This window comes from Ursus maritimus, unplaced genomic scaffold (genome assembly GCF_017311325.1).
Source record: "Ursus maritimus isolate PB19 unplaced genomic scaffold, ASM1731132v1 scaffold_8, whole genome shotgun sequence".
In the NCBI taxonomy this organism is placed as follows: Eukaryota; Metazoa; Chordata; class Mammalia; order Carnivora; family Ursidae; genus Ursus; species Ursus maritimus.
In genome coordinates this window covers 14,048,753-14,068,065 of record NW_024426996.1, presented here as the reverse complement: position 1 = coordinate 14,068,065, position 19,313 = coordinate 14,048,753, and the positions used below count along the sequence as shown (strand labels likewise).

At 36.9% G+C, this 19,313-nt stretch overlaps 1 protein-coding gene across 1 annotated transcript in view; it reads left to right on the top strand.

The window, feature by feature from the left end:
* PTPN13 (protein tyrosine phosphatase non-receptor type 13) overlaps positions 1-19,313 on the top strand; it is a 139,760-nt gene that overhangs the window by 96,003 nt on the left and 24,444 nt on the right. Inside the window, exons 23-35 of the mRNA XM_008706172.2 lie at positions 1,034-1,497; positions 2,533-2,664; positions 3,908-4,001; positions 4,617-4,702; positions 5,799-5,958; positions 7,330-7,544; positions 7,666-7,764; positions 10,101-10,465; positions 11,436-11,619; positions 13,178-13,336; positions 13,833-14,004; positions 14,104-14,314; positions 18,060-18,130. Of these exons, the coding sequence (XP_008704394.2) occupies positions 1,034-1,497; positions 2,533-2,664; positions 3,908-4,001; positions 4,617-4,702; positions 5,799-5,958; positions 7,330-7,544; positions 7,666-7,764; positions 10,101-10,465; positions 11,436-11,619; positions 13,178-13,336; positions 13,833-14,004; positions 14,104-14,314; positions 18,060-18,130 (2,412 nt within the window). The remainder of the gene's footprint in view (positions 1-1,033; positions 1,498-2,532; positions 2,665-3,907; positions 4,002-4,616; positions 4,703-5,798; positions 5,959-7,329; positions 7,545-7,665; positions 7,765-10,100; positions 10,466-11,435; positions 11,620-13,177; positions 13,337-13,832; positions 14,005-14,103; positions 14,315-18,059; positions 18,131-19,313) is intronic.

Genomic DNA, 19,313 nt, shown 5'->3' with positions numbered 1-19,313 from the left:
GGTTCCTACAAATACACTTGTATATACACCATTGGAAAATGTACATATTCCTAGAGGTTAGATATCTAGAAGTAGATTGCATATGCACATTTAGATTTTCGACAAGTGCTATCTATTTGCCCAAGTTTTATTGATGTTTAGTCAGCCATGTAGATGTGACAGTGCTCTCCTCACACCAGCAATGGCTGAAATTATCATTCTCATTTTTGTCAGCCACAGAGATAGAAAACTGTGTTAAACTGCATATCCCTGAGCAACGTGAGAATGTCTTTTCATGTATTTATTATTTGTATTTCACTCTGAATTTCCAGTCTACATATCATACCCTTGTTCTATAAGAGTTTTAAATCTCTTTCTTACTAATCTTATGAAACTCTTTATTAGGGATATTAACTCTTTGATTATTTTTTGTTATTTTTGCAAATATTTTCTCTCCAGTTGCTCATTCCTCTTTTAAATTTTCCTTGGTTTCCCTTGCTGACATAAAACTTAATTTCTTATAAATTGCATCTGTAATTTTTTTACTGAAATCTATGATTCGTGTCTTAGGAAAGCTTATAAGAGCTGTATATATATATAAGGAATTTGGAGTTGCCTTGATAATTATTTGGAGTCTAAAAAATGCAGTCTGAAAGAACAATATAAAATAAGTTATTAATAACCATGAAATAAGGATCAAGGAGTTTTGGTGACTCAGATTATTTCTACTTAGGGAATCAAGAAAGTCTTCACAGAGGAGACTCACTTGAAATAGGTATTGGAGAATGGAAATGGGGAGTTAAGGCAAGGGGGGTATGCATTTTTATAGAAGATGCAACAGGAGTAACCTTTCAAAAGAGGGGGCAAAGGAAACAGAAAGCACCTGCCACATTTGTCGGGTCCTGATATTGGCTCCAGACCCTGGATCAGATGTTGTGAATATGTTATCCTGTGTGAAATCCTCCCACAGTCACTATGAAACACTGTGCAAGTATGTAAGCACTGTCCTATGTGCCACTAACTTGTTATTCTCCTTGATGGATTTGACTTCTAGTGCCTTCTACTCCTGTGCACATTGCCAATGGCATGAAAAACTACATGAAGAAACCTTCCTACATGCAAGACAGTGCTGTCGATTCTTCTGAGGATCACCGCTGGCCGCATGGTACCACAAGGCACATCTCAGAGAGCTCTTTTGGGCTGTCTGGGGGCCTGCGGGAAGGAAGCCTGAGTTCTCAGGATTCCAGGACTGAAAGTGCCAGCTTGTCCCAGAGCCAGGTCAATGGTTTCTTTGCCAGCCCTGTAGGTGACCGAACCTGGCAGGAATCACAGCACGGCAGCCCTTCCCCTTCTGTGATCTCCAAAACCACTGAGAAAAAGAGGATTTCTACTGACAGTAATCGAAGCAAAACTAAAAAACCAGGCATTTCTGATGCAACAGATTACTCTGACCATGGAGATTCAGACATGGATGAAGCTACTTATTCCAGCAGTCAGGATCATCAGACACCAAAAAAGGCATAGTTTAATTTGAATCTCTGGATTTTTTTTTCCATTTAATAAAGCAAACAACAGCAAATATATTACACAGCAGAATAATCTACTATACACTGCTTACGTTATTCTGGAAAGGAAGAATAGTTTATGTACTGTGTTACTAACTGCTACTGCATTTGATGCTAACTTTCAGACAAATTAGCAGCTTTGAATACTAACTCTAAAATGGCTATTATTCTGGGAACTTGCAACCTGATAACAAAGGAATGAATAATCAGGTTATGATTATTTTCTATAAGTTGTTTGTCTCTTGCATACTTAATGTTTATATTAAGAGAATTTAATGTCTGAAAAAGTTGTTCCTAAATAGTTCATATAATGGGCAGTTGACTTTACTGTTGATAGCCTAAATTCTTCTGAGGTTCTGAACATATGAAAATAATAAGAACAACAACATACAAAATTGCTCATTTCCTAGAAATGTTATAAATGTAAACTCACATTCACAAGCGGATTCAGAAAAGAACCTTTAGTCCTTTGTTCACCGAGGAACCAACATTCCTCATAAGAGGGTTATGCCCTTTCAAATGGGGCTTAGCTGTTGTGCCTATGTTTATATTGAATTTATAAATACAAGCAAAGTAAACATGAAGCCTACTTATCTTAGAGGTCCCAACTGAAAGCTGCGGCTTGATACATATTGATTTTTAAAGGAAATAGAAATACTTCCTAAATGTGTGAGCATAAAAGGCATTAGACAGGGATTATGTAAAAGCCAAGTTTGAATGGGTTCTGGGCTTTCCTCTGCCTTATCTAGCTGTTTGACCTGAAGCAAGCCCTTTAATCTCTAGACCTCAATTTCCTCAACCATAAAATATAAAGACATTGGATTAGATGATCTCTGAGATGGCTTTCAGCCCTCATGATCTTTGAATTTACTCAATCCCTTAATACCTTGCTTTTCCTTAATTTTTCCAAAAAACACATATTGATCTTCCAGTAGTAATTCATTTTGACTCTAACAAGAAATCCTTTTGTTTGTTTTTCTTTGTTAAGGAATCTTCCTCCTCAATGAATACATCCAACAAAATGAATTATAAAACTTTTCCTTCATCACCTCCTAAACCTGGAGATATCTTTGAGGTTGAACTGGCTAAAAATGATAACAGCTTGGGGATAAGTGTCACGGTACTGTTTGACAAGGTTTTCAAATGTTTTCTCTTCTCCATTTCCAGCAGCCTATTGTATGCCAATTTATTAATTTAATTATTTTGCTTCAAAAGGGAAACCTGTGAAATATTTCCCAAATTAAAAATTCAGTCGTATCTTAAAACTTTTTAAAAAAACTTGTGTGCTAGAGACTTTTTCCTGTGGTTTAAAAGAAATTAGACAAATGCTACTTACTTAAACCCTGTAGATTTCATAATGCTTAATCTGAATACAAGACTAAGAAAATATAAAATTAAGTATGTTTTGCATACGTATGACAATTCTGCTTGAGCATTGAATAATACATTTTAACCTACGTCATAAATAAATTCTAATGTATATTTACATGCCCTTTCTCTCCAAAATATGTCTTAATTGTAAACTTGATTAGTATATTGAAATTAGGGGTTCCCCAGGAACATATGTACTTGTATGGTAGTTAAATATGAGCAGGCTAGTTGATGAAAATACTTTAGAATTCCATTCTATTAATTCTAAATTGTAACATTATCATTTATGACATTTGAAGAAACATACTGTTAGTTAGGAAAAGCCATCTCAAAACATGGTAGAAATAGCACTATTAACATAGAGAGGTCAAAAAGAAAACCTAATTTTCTAGCACTTTTAAAAAATATTGTAACTCTTTACCTCTTGCCCTTACCTTCTTTAGAATTTTATTGTCTTCTTGTTGTGAAGGAAAATAAAATCTATATATCCACAAGAGATGGAGAATCTACTTATTAGATCTCATTTATAGTATAACAAAACTTATCTACCGAAGCCTTTTAAAATGAAAAAAAAAAAAAAATTGTTCCTTGACTCCTAGATTTATAAGTTGCAGTTTAGCAAATATGATCTGAAGTAAATTATTCTATATGCTTTTTTTTCTGACAGTCATGTTCTCATACTAATTTTGCATAGATGAATTTTGCTTTCTGCTTGCTTATAATGCATGGTGTAGACTTACAAAGGGAGAGCAATTCATATAGTCAAGATTTGGCATGTTGTTTTCTGAGTAGAGAGTTTTTCTAAAGAGTAAGTGCTTTACATTTGGAAAACTTGGCTACAAATATTCTTGGGTTTTGAATTAATTGCATGTGCTGATGTGCTGCTGCTTTGGCTGATGAACTGAATACTTTCTAGGTCTCAGATTTGAAAGATGGAGTGTGAAATTTTCCATATGACAAAATGTTATTTTATTTGTCTTTTTCCACTTTAGGGAGGTGTGAATACCAATGTCAGACATGGTGGCATTTATGTGAAAGCTGTTATTCCCAAGGGAGCAGCTGAGTCCGATGGCAGAATTCACAAAGGTAGAGTGTGTGTGTATAGGAACCATACATAGGATTATCACTTCAACAAATAAATAAGAAATTAGAAAATTGATAGAGACCTTCAAATATTCATAATATAAAATAACATATGCAATTATTTTAAGACTAAAGCATTAAAGAATTCTCTGATGTCATCCCAAAAACTCTTCTTTCCAGCCTATTCTCTAGTACCAGAAAATACCTTGACAGTGTTGTAGTTCATGTTTTTTACTTCTTTCTAAGAAGTAAATTGCCTTAAAATGGGAAAGGAATAGTGCCCTGTAAAAACACTGACACCTATATTGTTAATAAAAACTAACTGGGTTAGTTTCCTCCAGTCTCTCTACATTTGTAGTCAGTTTATCTTTTTCCATGATTTAAATTGATTTTACAGTACATACAATATTTTGTTCAAAATTAGATTTAAGATTAGTCATAAAATTTGGAAAGAACATAGATACATATTAAAGAAACTCTGTGAAATGATTTTGTCCAGAATTTGTCTGAGTCTCTCCTCAAATAAATTAATATAAAACAATACCACAAAATATTAAAAAGCATATAGAATCTTTATCTTATCATTTGCTTTTTTCAAATGTACTGCCTAATTTATAGGTGATCGTGTCCTTGCCGTCAATGGAGTTAGTCTGGAAGGAGCTACCCATAAGCAAGCTGTGGAAACACTGAGAAATACAGGACAGGTAATAATGGTTCATTATACCAACCTTTTAAGATATGTCAGAAGAACATAATAATGTGTGAATAATATCTGTCTCATGAGGTCTCCAAATTTGTTAGTCAAGAAACCAAGCCTGACTCATGTAAATGTTCTGGTATTTTCTTTTCCTTCAAATTGGGAAACACGTATTATGACAGAGGACTTTCACTGAGAAAACTTCGCTTTCTATAACACATTTAGCCCTAATATTACCAGATCTGACAGGAGGAAGGGTGGAGATTGCATTCTTTAAATTTTTCGTAAACATCTACAAATATCTAGTGATTTTCACTTCTAGTCATTTTTCAGCCCAAAGGCTAAATTACTTTCTGAAGTTTACCAAATTATTTACAATGATCTGTATATTATAGTATGTGGTGATTTTATTCTAGTGCCCAAATTTCCTATTACATGTTTCTGTTAATTCTAGAAGAGAAAATTTTTTTAAGAGAGAGAAAGCAAGGGAGGGGCAGAGAGAGAGGGAGAGAGAGAATCTTAAGCAGGCTCCACATCCAGCATGGAGCCCAACGTGGGGCTTGATCTCACAACCCTGAGATCATGACCTGAGCTGAAATCAAGAGTCAGACACTTAACCAACTGAGCCACCCAGGCGTGCCAAGAAATTTTTCTTTTTAATTGTTTATTTTATATAGAAAATTGTTTATTGGATATAGAAAAATAAAACTTTGATTTTGAAATTTTCAATCCCTTTCTTTGGTTTTGTTTTGTTTTTTTAAAAGATTTTATTTATTTGAGAGACAGAGACAGCCAGCGAGAGAGGGAACACAAGCAGGGGGAGTGGGAGAGGAAGAAGCAGGCTCTTAGTGGAGGAGCCTGATGTGGGGCTCGAACCCAGAACGCTGGGATCACGCCCTGAGCTGAAGGCAGACACTTAACCACTGTGCTACCCAGGCGCCCCCCTTTCTTTGTTTTTTTATTTTTTCTTCCTCTACCTATATTTTGGTGGACCAGGTAGTTACTGTAAATGATTTTATACCATCAGCTATACAGAGTCCTAAAAATTTGTCTACTTTCTTATAATTCTTTTTAGTTAATGAAGTGCTATTCCATTTGTCTAGGTGGTTCATCTGTTATTAGAAAAGGGGCAGTCTCCAGCGTCCAAAGAACATGTCCCTGTGACCCCACAGTGCACCCTTCCAGATCCAGATGCCCAAGGTCCAGCCCCGGAAAAAATGAAGAAAATGACTCATGTCAAAGACTACAGCTTTGTCACTGAAGGTCAGGCCTTGAGAGACTGCCATCTCACCTTTAACTATTTACTGACTTACTCAAAATTTAATTTTTATATATTTGATCATAATTCACACTGGAGTCTCTCTACTCTTAAAAACTGTAAATAATCTGATGGAGCAATATACCAATTTTCTTTTTTAAAGACACGTATTTGTACCTCTTCGAGTTTGAAAGACCTTGGATAATGAAGTCATGCGTAAAACAAGATATGGCCACCTAATGGTGCTTTAAATAGTTGTAAAATTCAAATGAAATTTTCAAGGGAAGAAACAAATATAAATAATTACTGAGAATGGCTTTAAACCCATATGAAACCTTGGCTTTTAACATTTTCTATGTTTTGGTTTAATTTTACAGACTTGTCAAGCTAACCCTAGGCAGAAATTCACCTCATAGTTCCCAAATAGTGGTGTTTCTTAGAAACTTGCAAGCCCTTGGACATAACACTACTTGATAGTAAAAAAAGAAAATTGAAGAATGATGTAGTACTGAGTTTTTCATAAGGCTGAAAGTGTTCATAATACAAAAGTACCCTTTATTCTGAGATTCTCTTTATCTCATTTTCAAGGGCTTAAATGTCCTTTACTTTATAAACGATGGTGGTGGTATATAGTTATTATTTTGTCTTTTATTTTAATTCCTTATTTGATTGCCAAATGTTAGTACCTCTGAATTAGTCACAAAAATAAGAAGAAAAAATAGCCCAGCCTGTATTATTTTATCTGATTATGAAAATAAAATCAGCATACCCACTTAATCTCACTGCCTGGTATTTTTTATTTTTTCCATCGCTCCTTCTTTAAATGTGTTTTTTCATTCTTTTCTGGTTATTATTCTTTCAGTTTCTTTTGTTGATGAGAATTTTTGTATAATGCCATTGCAGTTTACAGGAATAAAGTATGCCTCACTAAAACAAAGTGTCAGCTTACTTTCCTCTACCCTTCTCCAACATTTGTTTTGCTCTTCTTACCATCTCTCTGCAATTATGTATCTGAATTTCCCTCATTCTTCTCCTTCCCCAGACTTTTCTCTCCTTTTTTGTTATTCTGCAGTCTTTTATTAAAATACATGGGATTAAAGCATAATTTTATTTTCAGAACCTTGATATCAAAACCCTTTCCTGTTCCAGTAGCTTAGTTCATGCAGCTTAGTTTATTAAGTTTCCTAATGACAGAGAGTGTGAGGTAGGATTTGAATATAGAGTAAAAGTACAGTAAGTGCCTATAAGGCTGTAAATATTCTTAGAAAGTGGCCTTTTTAAGATGTGTCTGTAAGTATATGTGTTTGTATGTTCATATGTGTACATAGCATGTTAAGAATATTTAAATTTTTATACCTTTTTTTTTTTTTCTCCAGAGAATACATTTGAGGTAAAATTGTTTAAAAATAGCTCAGGCCTAGGATTCAGTTTTTCTCGAGAAGACAGTCTGATTCCTGAACAAATGAATGCCAGCATAGTAAGGGTTAAAAAGCTCTTTCCTGGACAGCCAGCAGCAGAAAGTGGAAAAATTGATGTGGGAGATGTTATTTTGAAAGTGAATGGAGCCTCTTTGAAAGGACTATCTCAGCAGGTAAGCCCCCAGGTGTTAAATGTAGCACTTTTAATAATGAGATAGATTGGCCTTATTCATAATGATTTCGTAATGCTGGCTTAACTGTATCTTCTTCTTTTGTCGTTCACGGTTCCCCTAGGAAGTCATATCTGCTCTCAGGGGAACATCTCCAGAAGTATCCTTGCTGCTCTGTAGACCTTCACCTGGTGTGCTACCAGAAATTGACCCTGCTCTTTTGGTGAGACCTGTGAAAAGTCTGTGTTTTTATAGACTAGAATTGAGTGATTAATTCAGCTGTAGCGGTTTCATCATTGATTGATCTCCCGGGTTTCATCCTACTTTATTCTTTAGCTAGGCGTATCTTGTGTGGGTCATGTAGCCTCTGAGTGTATTCTACGTTTGTAATATAAAGTAATTCAATTCACTTTCTTTTCTCTCCTTTCCACTTCTAGAATTCTAAAATTTTAGGAGTTTGTTTTCTAAACATAATTAGGAAAAGATACAAAATAATGGCTACAAAACCCTTTGTCCATTTCTTCATTGAACCAAACTGGGGAGCATAATTCTCATTCTGAGCTAGTTCAGATAAAAATGAAAATTATTTAAGAACTTTTGTCTTTATTTTTAATACCAGAAATTACAGAGTAAGCAATATGTTTGTCCATTTCCATTTCTTATGTCAAGAAACAGCTAAAGGGGGGCGCCTGGGTGTCACAGTGGTTAAGCGTCTGCCTTCGGCTCAGGGCGTGATCCCAGAGTTATGGGATCGAGCCCCACATCAGGCCCCTCCGCTATGAGCCTGCTTCTTCCTCTCCCACTCCCCCTGCTTGTGTTCCCTCTCTCGCTGGCTGTCTCTGTCTCTGTCGAATAAATAAATAAAATCTTTAAAAAAAAAAAAAAAAACAGCTAAAGGATCCAAAATCTATTTTGATGGTTATTTATAAATTACATACTAATAAGTAGGAATCCATACGTAGATGAGTAATAATGTAATTGAAGAAAGACAGCTTTTGTCCTGTCTACTTAAAAGGGTATTCCCTTAAAAATAAACATGACCCCTGGGTATGAAAGGCAGGAGTGTCTAGCCCCAGAAACTTTGGCTTTTATATCAGGGAGGGGGGTAGTGTTAGGACATTAACAGAAAAGCATCATTTCTGAAGGTGTATTATAAACAGCATTTTATGAGACTACAATGATTTTGGGCACCAGATAGGAAGAACTGAGTGGAATTCTCTTAATGTAAGTAAAGAGAATTGTATGTAATCTATGTAAATCAATACAATCTTTCTGGAAAACAATCTGGAACTGTTTAATAAGGGCTTTAAGAACATCCTATGTGCTGATTATTAAATAGAAAGTTACAAAGAAGGAATGCCTGGGTGGCTCAGTCAGTTGAGTGACACCTTCGGCTCAGGTCATGATCCCAAGATCCTGGGATCGAGCCCCCATCAGGCTCCCTGCTCAGGGAGCCTGCATCTCTCTCTCCTCCTCGCTTATATTCTCTGTCACTGTCTCTGTTGTCTCTGTCTGTCTCTTCTCTCAAATAAATAAATAAAATCTTTTAAAAAATTACAAGGAAATAATGAGAAACGGAGGTGGAAATGTACATACAAAGAATCTCTAGATTTTTATTAATATAAAAAGTTAGAAAAACTGTATAAAATAAAAGAATTCTAAAATAAATGAAAGGTATAGCCATTTGTGGGATCATTACACAGTTTTATGCAGTTTTTTTCAAAGCATATTTAAGGACTTCAGAAAATACTCATGATGGAAGCCTAAATTTGAAAAGTGGATGCCTGGTTGGCTTAGTCGGTAGAGCATGCGACTCTTGATCTCAGTGAGTTTGACCCCCATGGAACGTGTAGAGATTACTTAAAAAGAAAGTCTTAAAAAAAAAAAAAGTAGGCTACAAAGTACAATATATAGTACAATTCTGATTTAAATTATAAGTCATGTTAGGGCGCCTGGGTGGCTCAGTCGTTAAGTGTCTGCCTTTGGCTCAGGGCATGACCCCGGCATTCTGGGATCGAGCCCTGCATCAGGCTCCTCCGCTGGGAACCTGCTTCTTCCTCTCCCACTCCCCCTGCTTGTGTTCCCCCCCTCTCTCTCTCTGTCAAATAAATAAATAAATAAATAAATAAATAAATAAATAAATAAAATCTTTTTTAAAAATAAGGTATAAGTCATGTAATTTTAATAGTTATTTTTATATATAATATTTATATATGGCTTTTCTCTCTAATGAGCATAAATTACTTTTATTATCAAAAAATAATTGAATATTTTAATAGTGCTGCTGTTCAACATGTTCTTTTTCAATTGTTTGTTTTTTATAAAGATTTTATTTATTTATTTGGCTGAGAGAGAGAACACGAACAGAGGGAGGGGCAGAAGCAGACTCCCCACTGAGCCAGGAGCCAAACTCAGAGCTTGATTCCAGGACCCCCAGATCATGAGCTGAGCCAAAATTAGGCGCTTAACCAACTGAGCCACCCAGGCACCCTTCAATTAAGTGTTCTAAAATTAATATAAGTTGTCACATTCTGATCTCTTTCAATGTGTGCATTACAGACCCCACTGCACTCTCCGGCACAAGTACTTCCAAACAATAGTAAAGACTCTTCTCAGCCAGCATGTGTGGAGCAAGGCACCAGCTCAGATGAAAATGAAATGTATGACAAAAGCAAGAAGCAGTGCGTATCGCCATCCAGGAGAGACAGTTATAGTGACAGTAGTGGGAGTGGAGAAGAAGACTTGGTGAAAGCTCCAGCAATGATACCAAATATGAGCTGGAGTTCATCTTTGCATCAGACTCTAAACAACATGGTATCACAGGCACAAAGTCAACATGAAGCATCTAAGAGTCAAGAAGATACTATTTGTACCATGTTTTACTATCCTCAGAAAATACCCAGTAAACCAGAACTTGAGGACAGGTATTGTCAATATTATGTGTAGCACTCAAAGCAACTGGCTGTTGTTAGTAATGGGAGCAGCAACCTACATTTCTCTTAAAGATCAAGTCTGTCTATGTGTGAACGAACTTCACAGTGACTGGGCAGATGGTGCCTGTATTAGATATCTAGTTGTTGTGACTGACAGTGTTAGTTAGCAAACCAGTAAGCTCTCTAGCCTCTTGACCTGAGACTTGCTGATCTCTTGAGCATATTTAGCTGAAATTGGGAAAGTCGTTTGCATGTCATCATCATTCATATTACTTAAAAGAAAGCGAAGAGACCTGTTTGGATGGTGATGGGCAGGAGAGTAGGGAGTACAAATATAAAAAGGAAAGTGGTTGGGAGGGAGGAGACAGAGAGTTTAAAAAGATAAGATATAAAACTGCAGAAGATGGGGAAAGATGATTGAAAACATAAAGGCCAAAAAAATGAAAGACTACACTTATACCTCTAACAGTTATTCATACATTTTATTGTTTGGTTACATCTTTGTGTATATCCAGGTGCACCCATTATTTGTTCAAGTTCTTGGGGTTTGGGGGTTTTTTTCCCATTGTATCATCCAAAATAACCACAGAAATAAGACTTGCATTCTTTTCTTCTTTTTTTGTTTTCTTATTCTGTTGAAACACACATTAGGTTTCCGATAACATTAGCTTCAGCCTTGAATTAACAACTAGGAATCAAAAGTATATTTATTTAACCTGTCTCACTAATTTATGCAGCTTAAAGAGCTTCAAAATAAAACCTGGACAGAGAATAAAAATTGGTAATGTTAGCATGTAACAGATATGAAATAAATTCGTAGTCTAGAGTCAGGCAAAAATTAGCTAGGATCGCAATCAAAAGCAGACAGGAGTATTTGTTAAGCATTTTCTGTTTGTGGCACAAACTTACTATATTGGATTGAAATGTATTTGAAAATAGTCTTGCTCCTTTGTCTGTATAGCAATCCTCCTTCCCCTCTACCACCGGACATGACTCTTGGGCTGAGCTATCAACCCCAAGCAGAATCTGCTTCCACTAATTTAATGGATAAATATCATATATATCACATTTCTGAACCAACTAGACAAGAAAGCTTGACGTCTTTGAAAAATAACTTGGAAAACCACCTTGAAGACTTTGAGCTGGTGAGTTGTTTCCTTTGTATTAAGAAAATTCCATATTTTTTCAAGTAAGATGTAGTCACACACAGTTTCCCTTTAGAGAAAAGGCAATCTTTTAAAGTAGCTTCATATCCAAGTCCAGTAAATAGATAACATATCTGGTGTGTTTCTGTGCTATGAATCATGGGGAAAGGCAAAAAGACCGGGGTATAAATCCTGGCCCTACCACTGAGTTGCCATAACTGGGCAGATGTCTGTAGAATTACTTAATTCTTCTGAGTCTTAGTAATTTGGGCTATAAAATAGAGCTAGTAACCTCATAGGATTGTGGTCAGGATTAAATGAAATATATATGTGGGGCACCTAAGACAGTGTCTGCTATTTCCCAAATTCTGATGAGTTGCCTATTTAATTTTTAATCAAGTTTGAATGTGATTTTTTCCTCCTTCACACTTTTGTGTGTGTCCCCAAATGGAATCCTTTACATTGTAGTAATAGCCCTAAGACTTCTAAACCTTTACATTCAGTTTGAAGCCAAATTTCCAAGAATAATATCCTTTACCTTGGTTGGAATCAGCCTTTTTCAATATTGTTTTTATTATCCAAGTAATAAACATTTTTGTAGGAAAATTAAAAAACAAACAAAAAAAGATTAAAACCACTGATAATCTCACCATCTAAAAATCATAAACATTTTGGAGTTAATCTCTCCAGGTACTTGGTTTGTCCAGAAGCGTGCGTATATGTGCGTGCACGTGTGTGTGTGTAACATCTACATCTTCAGTTTGGTTCTCAGCAGTAGAAAATAATCTTTTCTCAGAAAGAAGAAAATCTTTGAATGATTTCCTTTAGAAGTGTGTCATCAAGGACGCCTGGGTGGCTCATTCGGTTGGGTGGCTGCCTTTGGCTCAGGTCATGATCCCAGGGTCCTGGGATCGAGCCCCTCATCGGGCCCCCTGCTCAGTGGGGAGCCTGCTTCTCCCTCTGCCTGCCGCTCCCTCTGCTTGTGCTCTCTCTGTCTCTCTGTTTCTCTGACAAATAATTAAATAAAATCTTTTTTTTTAAAAAGTGTGTCATCACCCTATAAGCTATAAGCAACCTTCATATCTCATTCAAAATCTTTTTTTTAAAACTTTTTTATACAATTAAATGAAGTTGTAATATTTAGTCACCCAAAGGCTTCATGTCTTTACAAGAAAACCTTTTCTTTTATGGCTCTTCGCATCTATCTTGACTATTTAGAAATATATGAAGAATTTTTCTGAACCTTTCACTGAAAATGTATTCTTTGATCATCAAAGTATAATCACTAATGTGTCCTTGCTTATCCTAAAAATACAAAAATTGAATCATAAGTAAGTTTTGTCTCAGCTGTCTTTAGACAAACACATAGTGTTGTATCTAAACCCAACTCTTACATGGGGGTACATTCTATCTAGAATTGAACAGACCTAGCTTCTTCACTTGGTTAAGATCAGTGGTTTTGGTTTCCTCCTCTTTCATTCAGTAGAAATAATAGTCCTCTCTGTTCATCGATGGGCAAAAATAGACAACCTGAAGAGTCACTGTTTTCTTCCCTTAGGAAGTAGAACTCCTCATTACCCTAATTAAATCAGAAAAAGGAAGCCTGGGTTTTACAGTAACCAAAGGCAATCAGAGTATTGGTTGTTATGTTCATGATGTCATTCAGGATCCAGCCAAAAGTGATGGAAGGCTAAGACCTGGGGACCGGCTCCTAAAGGTAAGACATTACCAGAATGGATTTGTGCAAGTGTAGCCAAAAACCAAGCCAGGCTGTAGAAGGAAGAACAAGAAGATTGAGTTAATATAACACTCCATTTATTTGTTTGGCTTATACTTTCCTTCTCCACCTCTTAAAGATAAAGGCCCTTATATAGTTAACAGTTTAGGGAATGCTTACAGTTCCCTTTTTAATTAGGAAGTCCCTCTAATCTCAGTTAAAGCATTAAATAAGCTATCTTGGGTATCAGGAACAGAAAGTTTCTTAAATTACCATGAGGATAAATTTCCTATATTAGCAAAATAATGGTGCCTTTGTATTTTACATTATTATTTCACATGTAATTACTTGATCATTGTACTTAAGATTTCCACAATAAAGAGAATTAGCAATAAATTAGAGAGCACTCTCTTACTGGCTAATATACAGCTAGGAAGATCACCGTATTTTCAATAGCAACTTCTAATCCTGTTTTGCCTTTTTCTCATTTTTGTAGGTTAATGATACAGATGTTACAAACATGACTCACACAGATGCAGTGAATCTGCTCCGAGCTGCACCCAAGACAGTCAGATTAGTTCTAGGACGAGTTCTAGAACTACCCAGGATGCCAGTGCTGCCTCATTTGCTACCTGATATTACATTAACATGCAACAAGGAGGAGTTGGGTAATGCACATTCAAGCTTTGTCCAGTGTGATTTTCTTGGCTAGGTTAAAAGTAAGTACTCTTAAGACTAAGGAACCCAATATTTTCTATTCCCTGAAGGTTTTTCCTTATCTGGAGGTCATGACAGCCTTCATCAAGTGGTATATATTAGTGATATCAATCCGAGTTCAGTTGCAGCCATTGAGGGTAACCTCCAGCTATTAGACATCATCCACTATGTGAACGGAGTCAGCACACAAGGAATGACCTTGGAAGAAGCTAAGAGAGCATTGGACATGTCACTTCCTTCAGTAGTCCTGAAAGCAACAAGGTACTCTGCAATTATTTGTGGGTTTTGTGTGTTGGCACAAGTTTCAGGCTCTTGATTACACTTATGCTGTCTTAAAAAGATATTCCTAAATTAGTAATTCACAGACTAAACTGGTAAGAATTAAGTTAGAACAGACTTTTTTGTTTTTTTTAACATTTTTTATTTATTTAAGTAATCTCTGCACCCATCATGGGGCTCAAAATCACAACCCAAGATCAAGAGTCACATGCTCTTCCAACGGAACCAGCCAGGCACCCCCAGACTGGATTTATTGATAGGAGATTCCAAGAGCATGTTAAGTGGATTAGTGTTTGGATACATGTTTGCAGTTGTTAATAGGGTGGTTACCATGTTTGTCAGGATATTTTCAGTTGTAAGTAACAGAAAAATACAACTCAACTTGGTTTAAACAATAAAGGGTTTATATGATTTTAAAAGTCCAAAGATGAGGTGGTCATCAAAGTTTGATCAGGGCTCTGTCTCCATTTTTTGCTGTTTTCAGTTATTCTCTCTTCTCTGTGTTTCCTTCATGATTGTTTTTTTTTTTTTTAAGATTTTATTTATTTATTTAACAGAGATAGAGACAGCCAGCGAGAGAGGGAACACAAGCAGGGGGAGTGGGAGAGGAAGAAGCAGGCTCATAGCGGAAGAGCCTGATGTGGGGCTTGAACCCAGAACGCCGGGATCACGCCCTGAGCCGAAGGCAGACGCTTAACCGCTGTGCCACCCAGGCGCCCCTTCCTTCATGATTGTTAAATGGCTGTGTCAGTTTCATGTCTCACACCTGCATACTGCACTATCCAGAACAATCTTCTGACAAGTCGCCCCAATAACCATGGTAAAGCAAGGACTGTCTGCAGATTGTCTTAGACCTAAATTAAGACCAGTCCTTGAGTTGAGGCAAAGGGATAAGAATATACTGATTGGCTGAGGCCAGTGCTGGCCCATTTCCAGAGCTGGGGCAAAGTCAGTCCTACCCAAACCTCAGGTCTACAGCCATTGAGGCATATAATTATCACTTTCACTACACCTTGTAACAATTCCACATTATAAGAAGTGCTAATGAGCACTTTTCTTTCACTTAATAATAGAAATAAATTGGAAAAAATGTACATATTAGTTTCAAATTACTATAAATATAGTGACTTAGATGATACAAGTTTGTTATCTTCATAGTTCTAGAAGTCAGAAATACAAAGTGGTTTTCACTGAGCTAAAATCAAGATATTATCAGGGCTGCATTCCTTTGATACGCTCCAGGAGAAAATCCATTTCCTTACCTTTTCTACCGTCTAGAGATTCCCCATATATACCCCTTGGCTCATGGCCCCCTTCCATCTTCAAAGCCAGCAGTCACAACACTCTACTTCTGTTGTCACATCTCTTTCTCTGACTATGCCTTTCCTGCCTTCTTCTTTCACTTATAAGGACCCCTGTGATTACCTCGGGCCCACCTAGATAGTACACAGTAACCTCCCAGTCTTCAGATCCTTAACTTACATCTGCAAAATCCCTTTTACCAAGTAAGGTAACATATTCACAGGTTTGGAGGATTAGAATCCTCCTAGGTGTCTAGGACACCTTTGTGGGGCCGTTATTCTGCCCGCTATAAGGTACGTACAGGCAGGCTTTCTAGGTTACAGATTTATGTTACATTTATATCTGTACTACATGGTGAGTTTTACATAGCATGTCTTTCAAAATACAGGAACTGTAATTAAATCATTTGATCATAAACATTTGTTCCTTCTAAACCTTTAAATTAGATTGTGTACTTTTTTATCTTAGAAGGTAATCCCTGATCTATTTCCATCCTGTATTTCTAAAAATTTGATTGGCATACATTTATTTCCATAGATGTAGCTGAATGTTAATTAGTGGAGGAGAAAGTGTTCAAACAACCTGGAAAATATTTTTGTGAAAATTAACATCTCCGCTAAGCATAGATATAGCTGAATTTTTTTGCCTCAAAATCCATAGAGTGCCCTTTACCACAGCCCTAAAATCACTTTCTTTTGCCTTTCTGCTTTTATCTTCACTGTAGTCACCACAGTTATGGTGGTGCTAGCCACAATTACTTTCTCCTTCTTTCTTCCTCCAGCTTTCTCCACTACTGTATATATCTGTCCTCTTTAAAGTCCAAAGGGTAGCTGTAATGGAGGGGTAGAGATCTGTGGTAATTGTCTGTATGTCAAGAACTGTGCAGGGTCTGTGGTCTTAACCCTACTTGCAAGCTAATAAACAGTTACTGTTTCTTGGGTGCTGGTAGAAGGTATGAAACTCCTGGATCAGAAAAAAAAAAAAAAAAAAAAAAAAAAAAAAAAAAAACTCCTGGATCAGAGACAAAATATTTTTTTAATAACCACAAAGCAGCATGGGCATGGTATTGGTGTCAGTTCCACACATCTTCTAAGTCTCCTGAGGATGACACGTGTGGGCCTAGTGAATTCCTTAACGTGCAGTGGGTTGTATTACAGGAGAGGAATGCCATGAGGAGAAGAGGAACCCGCCCCTTCATGGCAGCCTGTAAGAAAACCTGCTTTTTATTTGGAGAGAGAGGTTACCTCATCCCTCGAGCTTTCTCACCACAAACATAGCCTTGAGAATTGGCACAGATTAAAAAGCAGTCAGGGCCTTGCACTTCTGGGGTACCCGGGAAGACTATACAGAGCCCATGGCAAATTGCTTCTCCCAGCAGTGTATACTTTAGGCAGATTCCCTTTTCTTCTCTCAAGCACTAGCAACGATAGGATTGCATACTCGTCCTCTGCTTCCAAGGTGCCGTCTTTCTGACAGTTTTTCACATTGGCTGGTACTATCTTTCTTATAATCGTTTGAACATATATATTATGTCTAGGTTTTCACTTTAAACAATTAAAAAAAAAAAAAACCACATATCAGGGGCTTCAGATATACGAAACATAGTGACCTGTAATTCCTAAGGTATCTTTGAACTATCACCTGAGTGACAGTGAACTAAGTAATTAGGTCATGAATACTACAAGTGTTTAAAATGAAAGGGGAAGTGGCGCCTGGGTGGCACAGCGGTTAAGCGTCTGCCTTCGGCTCAGGGCGTGATCCCGGTGTTATGGGATCGAGCCCCACATCAGGCTCCTCCGCTAGGAGCCTGCTTCGTCCTCTCCCACTCCCCCTGCTTGTGTTCCCTCTCTCGCTGGCTGTCTCTATCTCTGTCAAATAAATAAAATCTTTAAAAAAATAAAAATAAAAATAAATAAAATGAAAGGGGAAATGTGGTAGTGTGTTAAACTGAAATCCAGAGAAAGATCATGTAAAGAAGAGATTCTTTTTTTTTTTTTTTAAGATTTTAGTTATTTATTTGACAGATATAGAGACAGCCAGCGAGAGAGAGAACACAAGCAGGGGGAGTGGGAGAGGAAGAAACAGGCTCATAGCGGAGGAGCCTGATGTGGGGCTCGGTCCCATAACGCCGGGATCACGCCCTGAGCCGAAGGCAGACGCTTTAACCGCTGTGCCACCCAGGCGCCCCAAAGAAGAGATTCTTAATCTTTTTTCAGTCAAGAATATCTCCCTCCAGAAAATACATAGATTAAAATTGATAGAAATTTTGTCTACAGCTTCGTGGGTTCCTAGTCCCCCCAAAGCCAATCTAAAATAAAATTCCTGAGGCTCAATAATTAGCAAAGGGTTCAGAGGGTATTTAAACAAACATCTTAATTTGGAATTGCCTTTTCTTTATTCTTTTTTTTTTTTTTTAATGACACAGAGATGGTCATCCAGTGGTGCCAAGTTCTAAGAGGTCTGCCGTTTCAACTCCACAGTCAACCAAAGCCAATGGCAAGTATACACTCATTTTATGACACAAGTAGTTATGCAGAGATAAATATTTTTTTCCCAAAAGCAAGTTGGGAGACTGTCACTACAATGTTTTTATTGCCCCTTCAGAGTGTTTTTCAGGATCTAAGTGCAAAAAATTACACTTAAATAAATGCATCTCTAAAATTCAGTGTGTAATAGGAAATAGAGCAGCATGGACCATGGGACTTATAGCCAAATAGACCTGACCTTATAAGTTCTGTGTGACCTTAGCAAGTTACTTGATCTATTTCTAAGCCTCTATTTCCTATCAGTAAAATAAGAATATTAGTAGTATCTATCTTGGAAGTTTATAATAAAGCATAAATGCAATAATGATATATGAAATGCCTATCATAATGATCGTCACATAATAATTAGTTCAGACAATTATTGAATCTCTTCTCTGTGCCAGGCATTTGTCTGGACATCGTGAACATGGCAATGAATATACAAAGTATCTGTCTTATATTTTAGCATAGTAATAGAAATTGTAGTGTTAGTAGTTGTGGCGGTCGCTAACATAAATTTAATGCTTATTCTGGACCAAGCATTCTTTTAATTGCTTTAGTCCTCACAACAGCCCCGTGAGAATAGTGTTACTATAATCCTCCGTTTATAGAAGGGGACACCAAGAGAAGTTTGATGACTCGCCCAAGCTCACAGAGTTAATAAATGGTAGAGCCAGAATTTAAACCTGGGGTGTCTGATTCCATGCTCTCATTTACATAATTGGGCTCAGTAAGTGTAGCTTTTAAATGCTAGTGTTAATATAATAATAAGAACAATAGACACAGGGGAATGTGGTTGAAATTAATGTATTTGAAACGTGAATTCGGTACTTCGTACATAACTAAACTTGTAGGTTATCAGGTAGTAGTAGATAAATACCTAAGGAATCTCCCTACTGCAGTTGTGATTTGTCTGCTGAATACTAAAGCACATCTCTTCGCCTCCTCCTCTGTTATCTTGAATGCTTTAGGGATCCTTGCTGCGCTGTAATAGTTCCAGTTCACATTAGAGTCAGACTATCTCACAGAATAGTCAGGAGAGCATTTTTCTAGTAACCTCTGCGTCATCTGATGGTAACTTTCAGAGCTAAAGAGAGCTATGCCCTGCCCCCCTTGCAGAAATTGCCTTGTGATCTGTCTATGGGGTTGTCTGA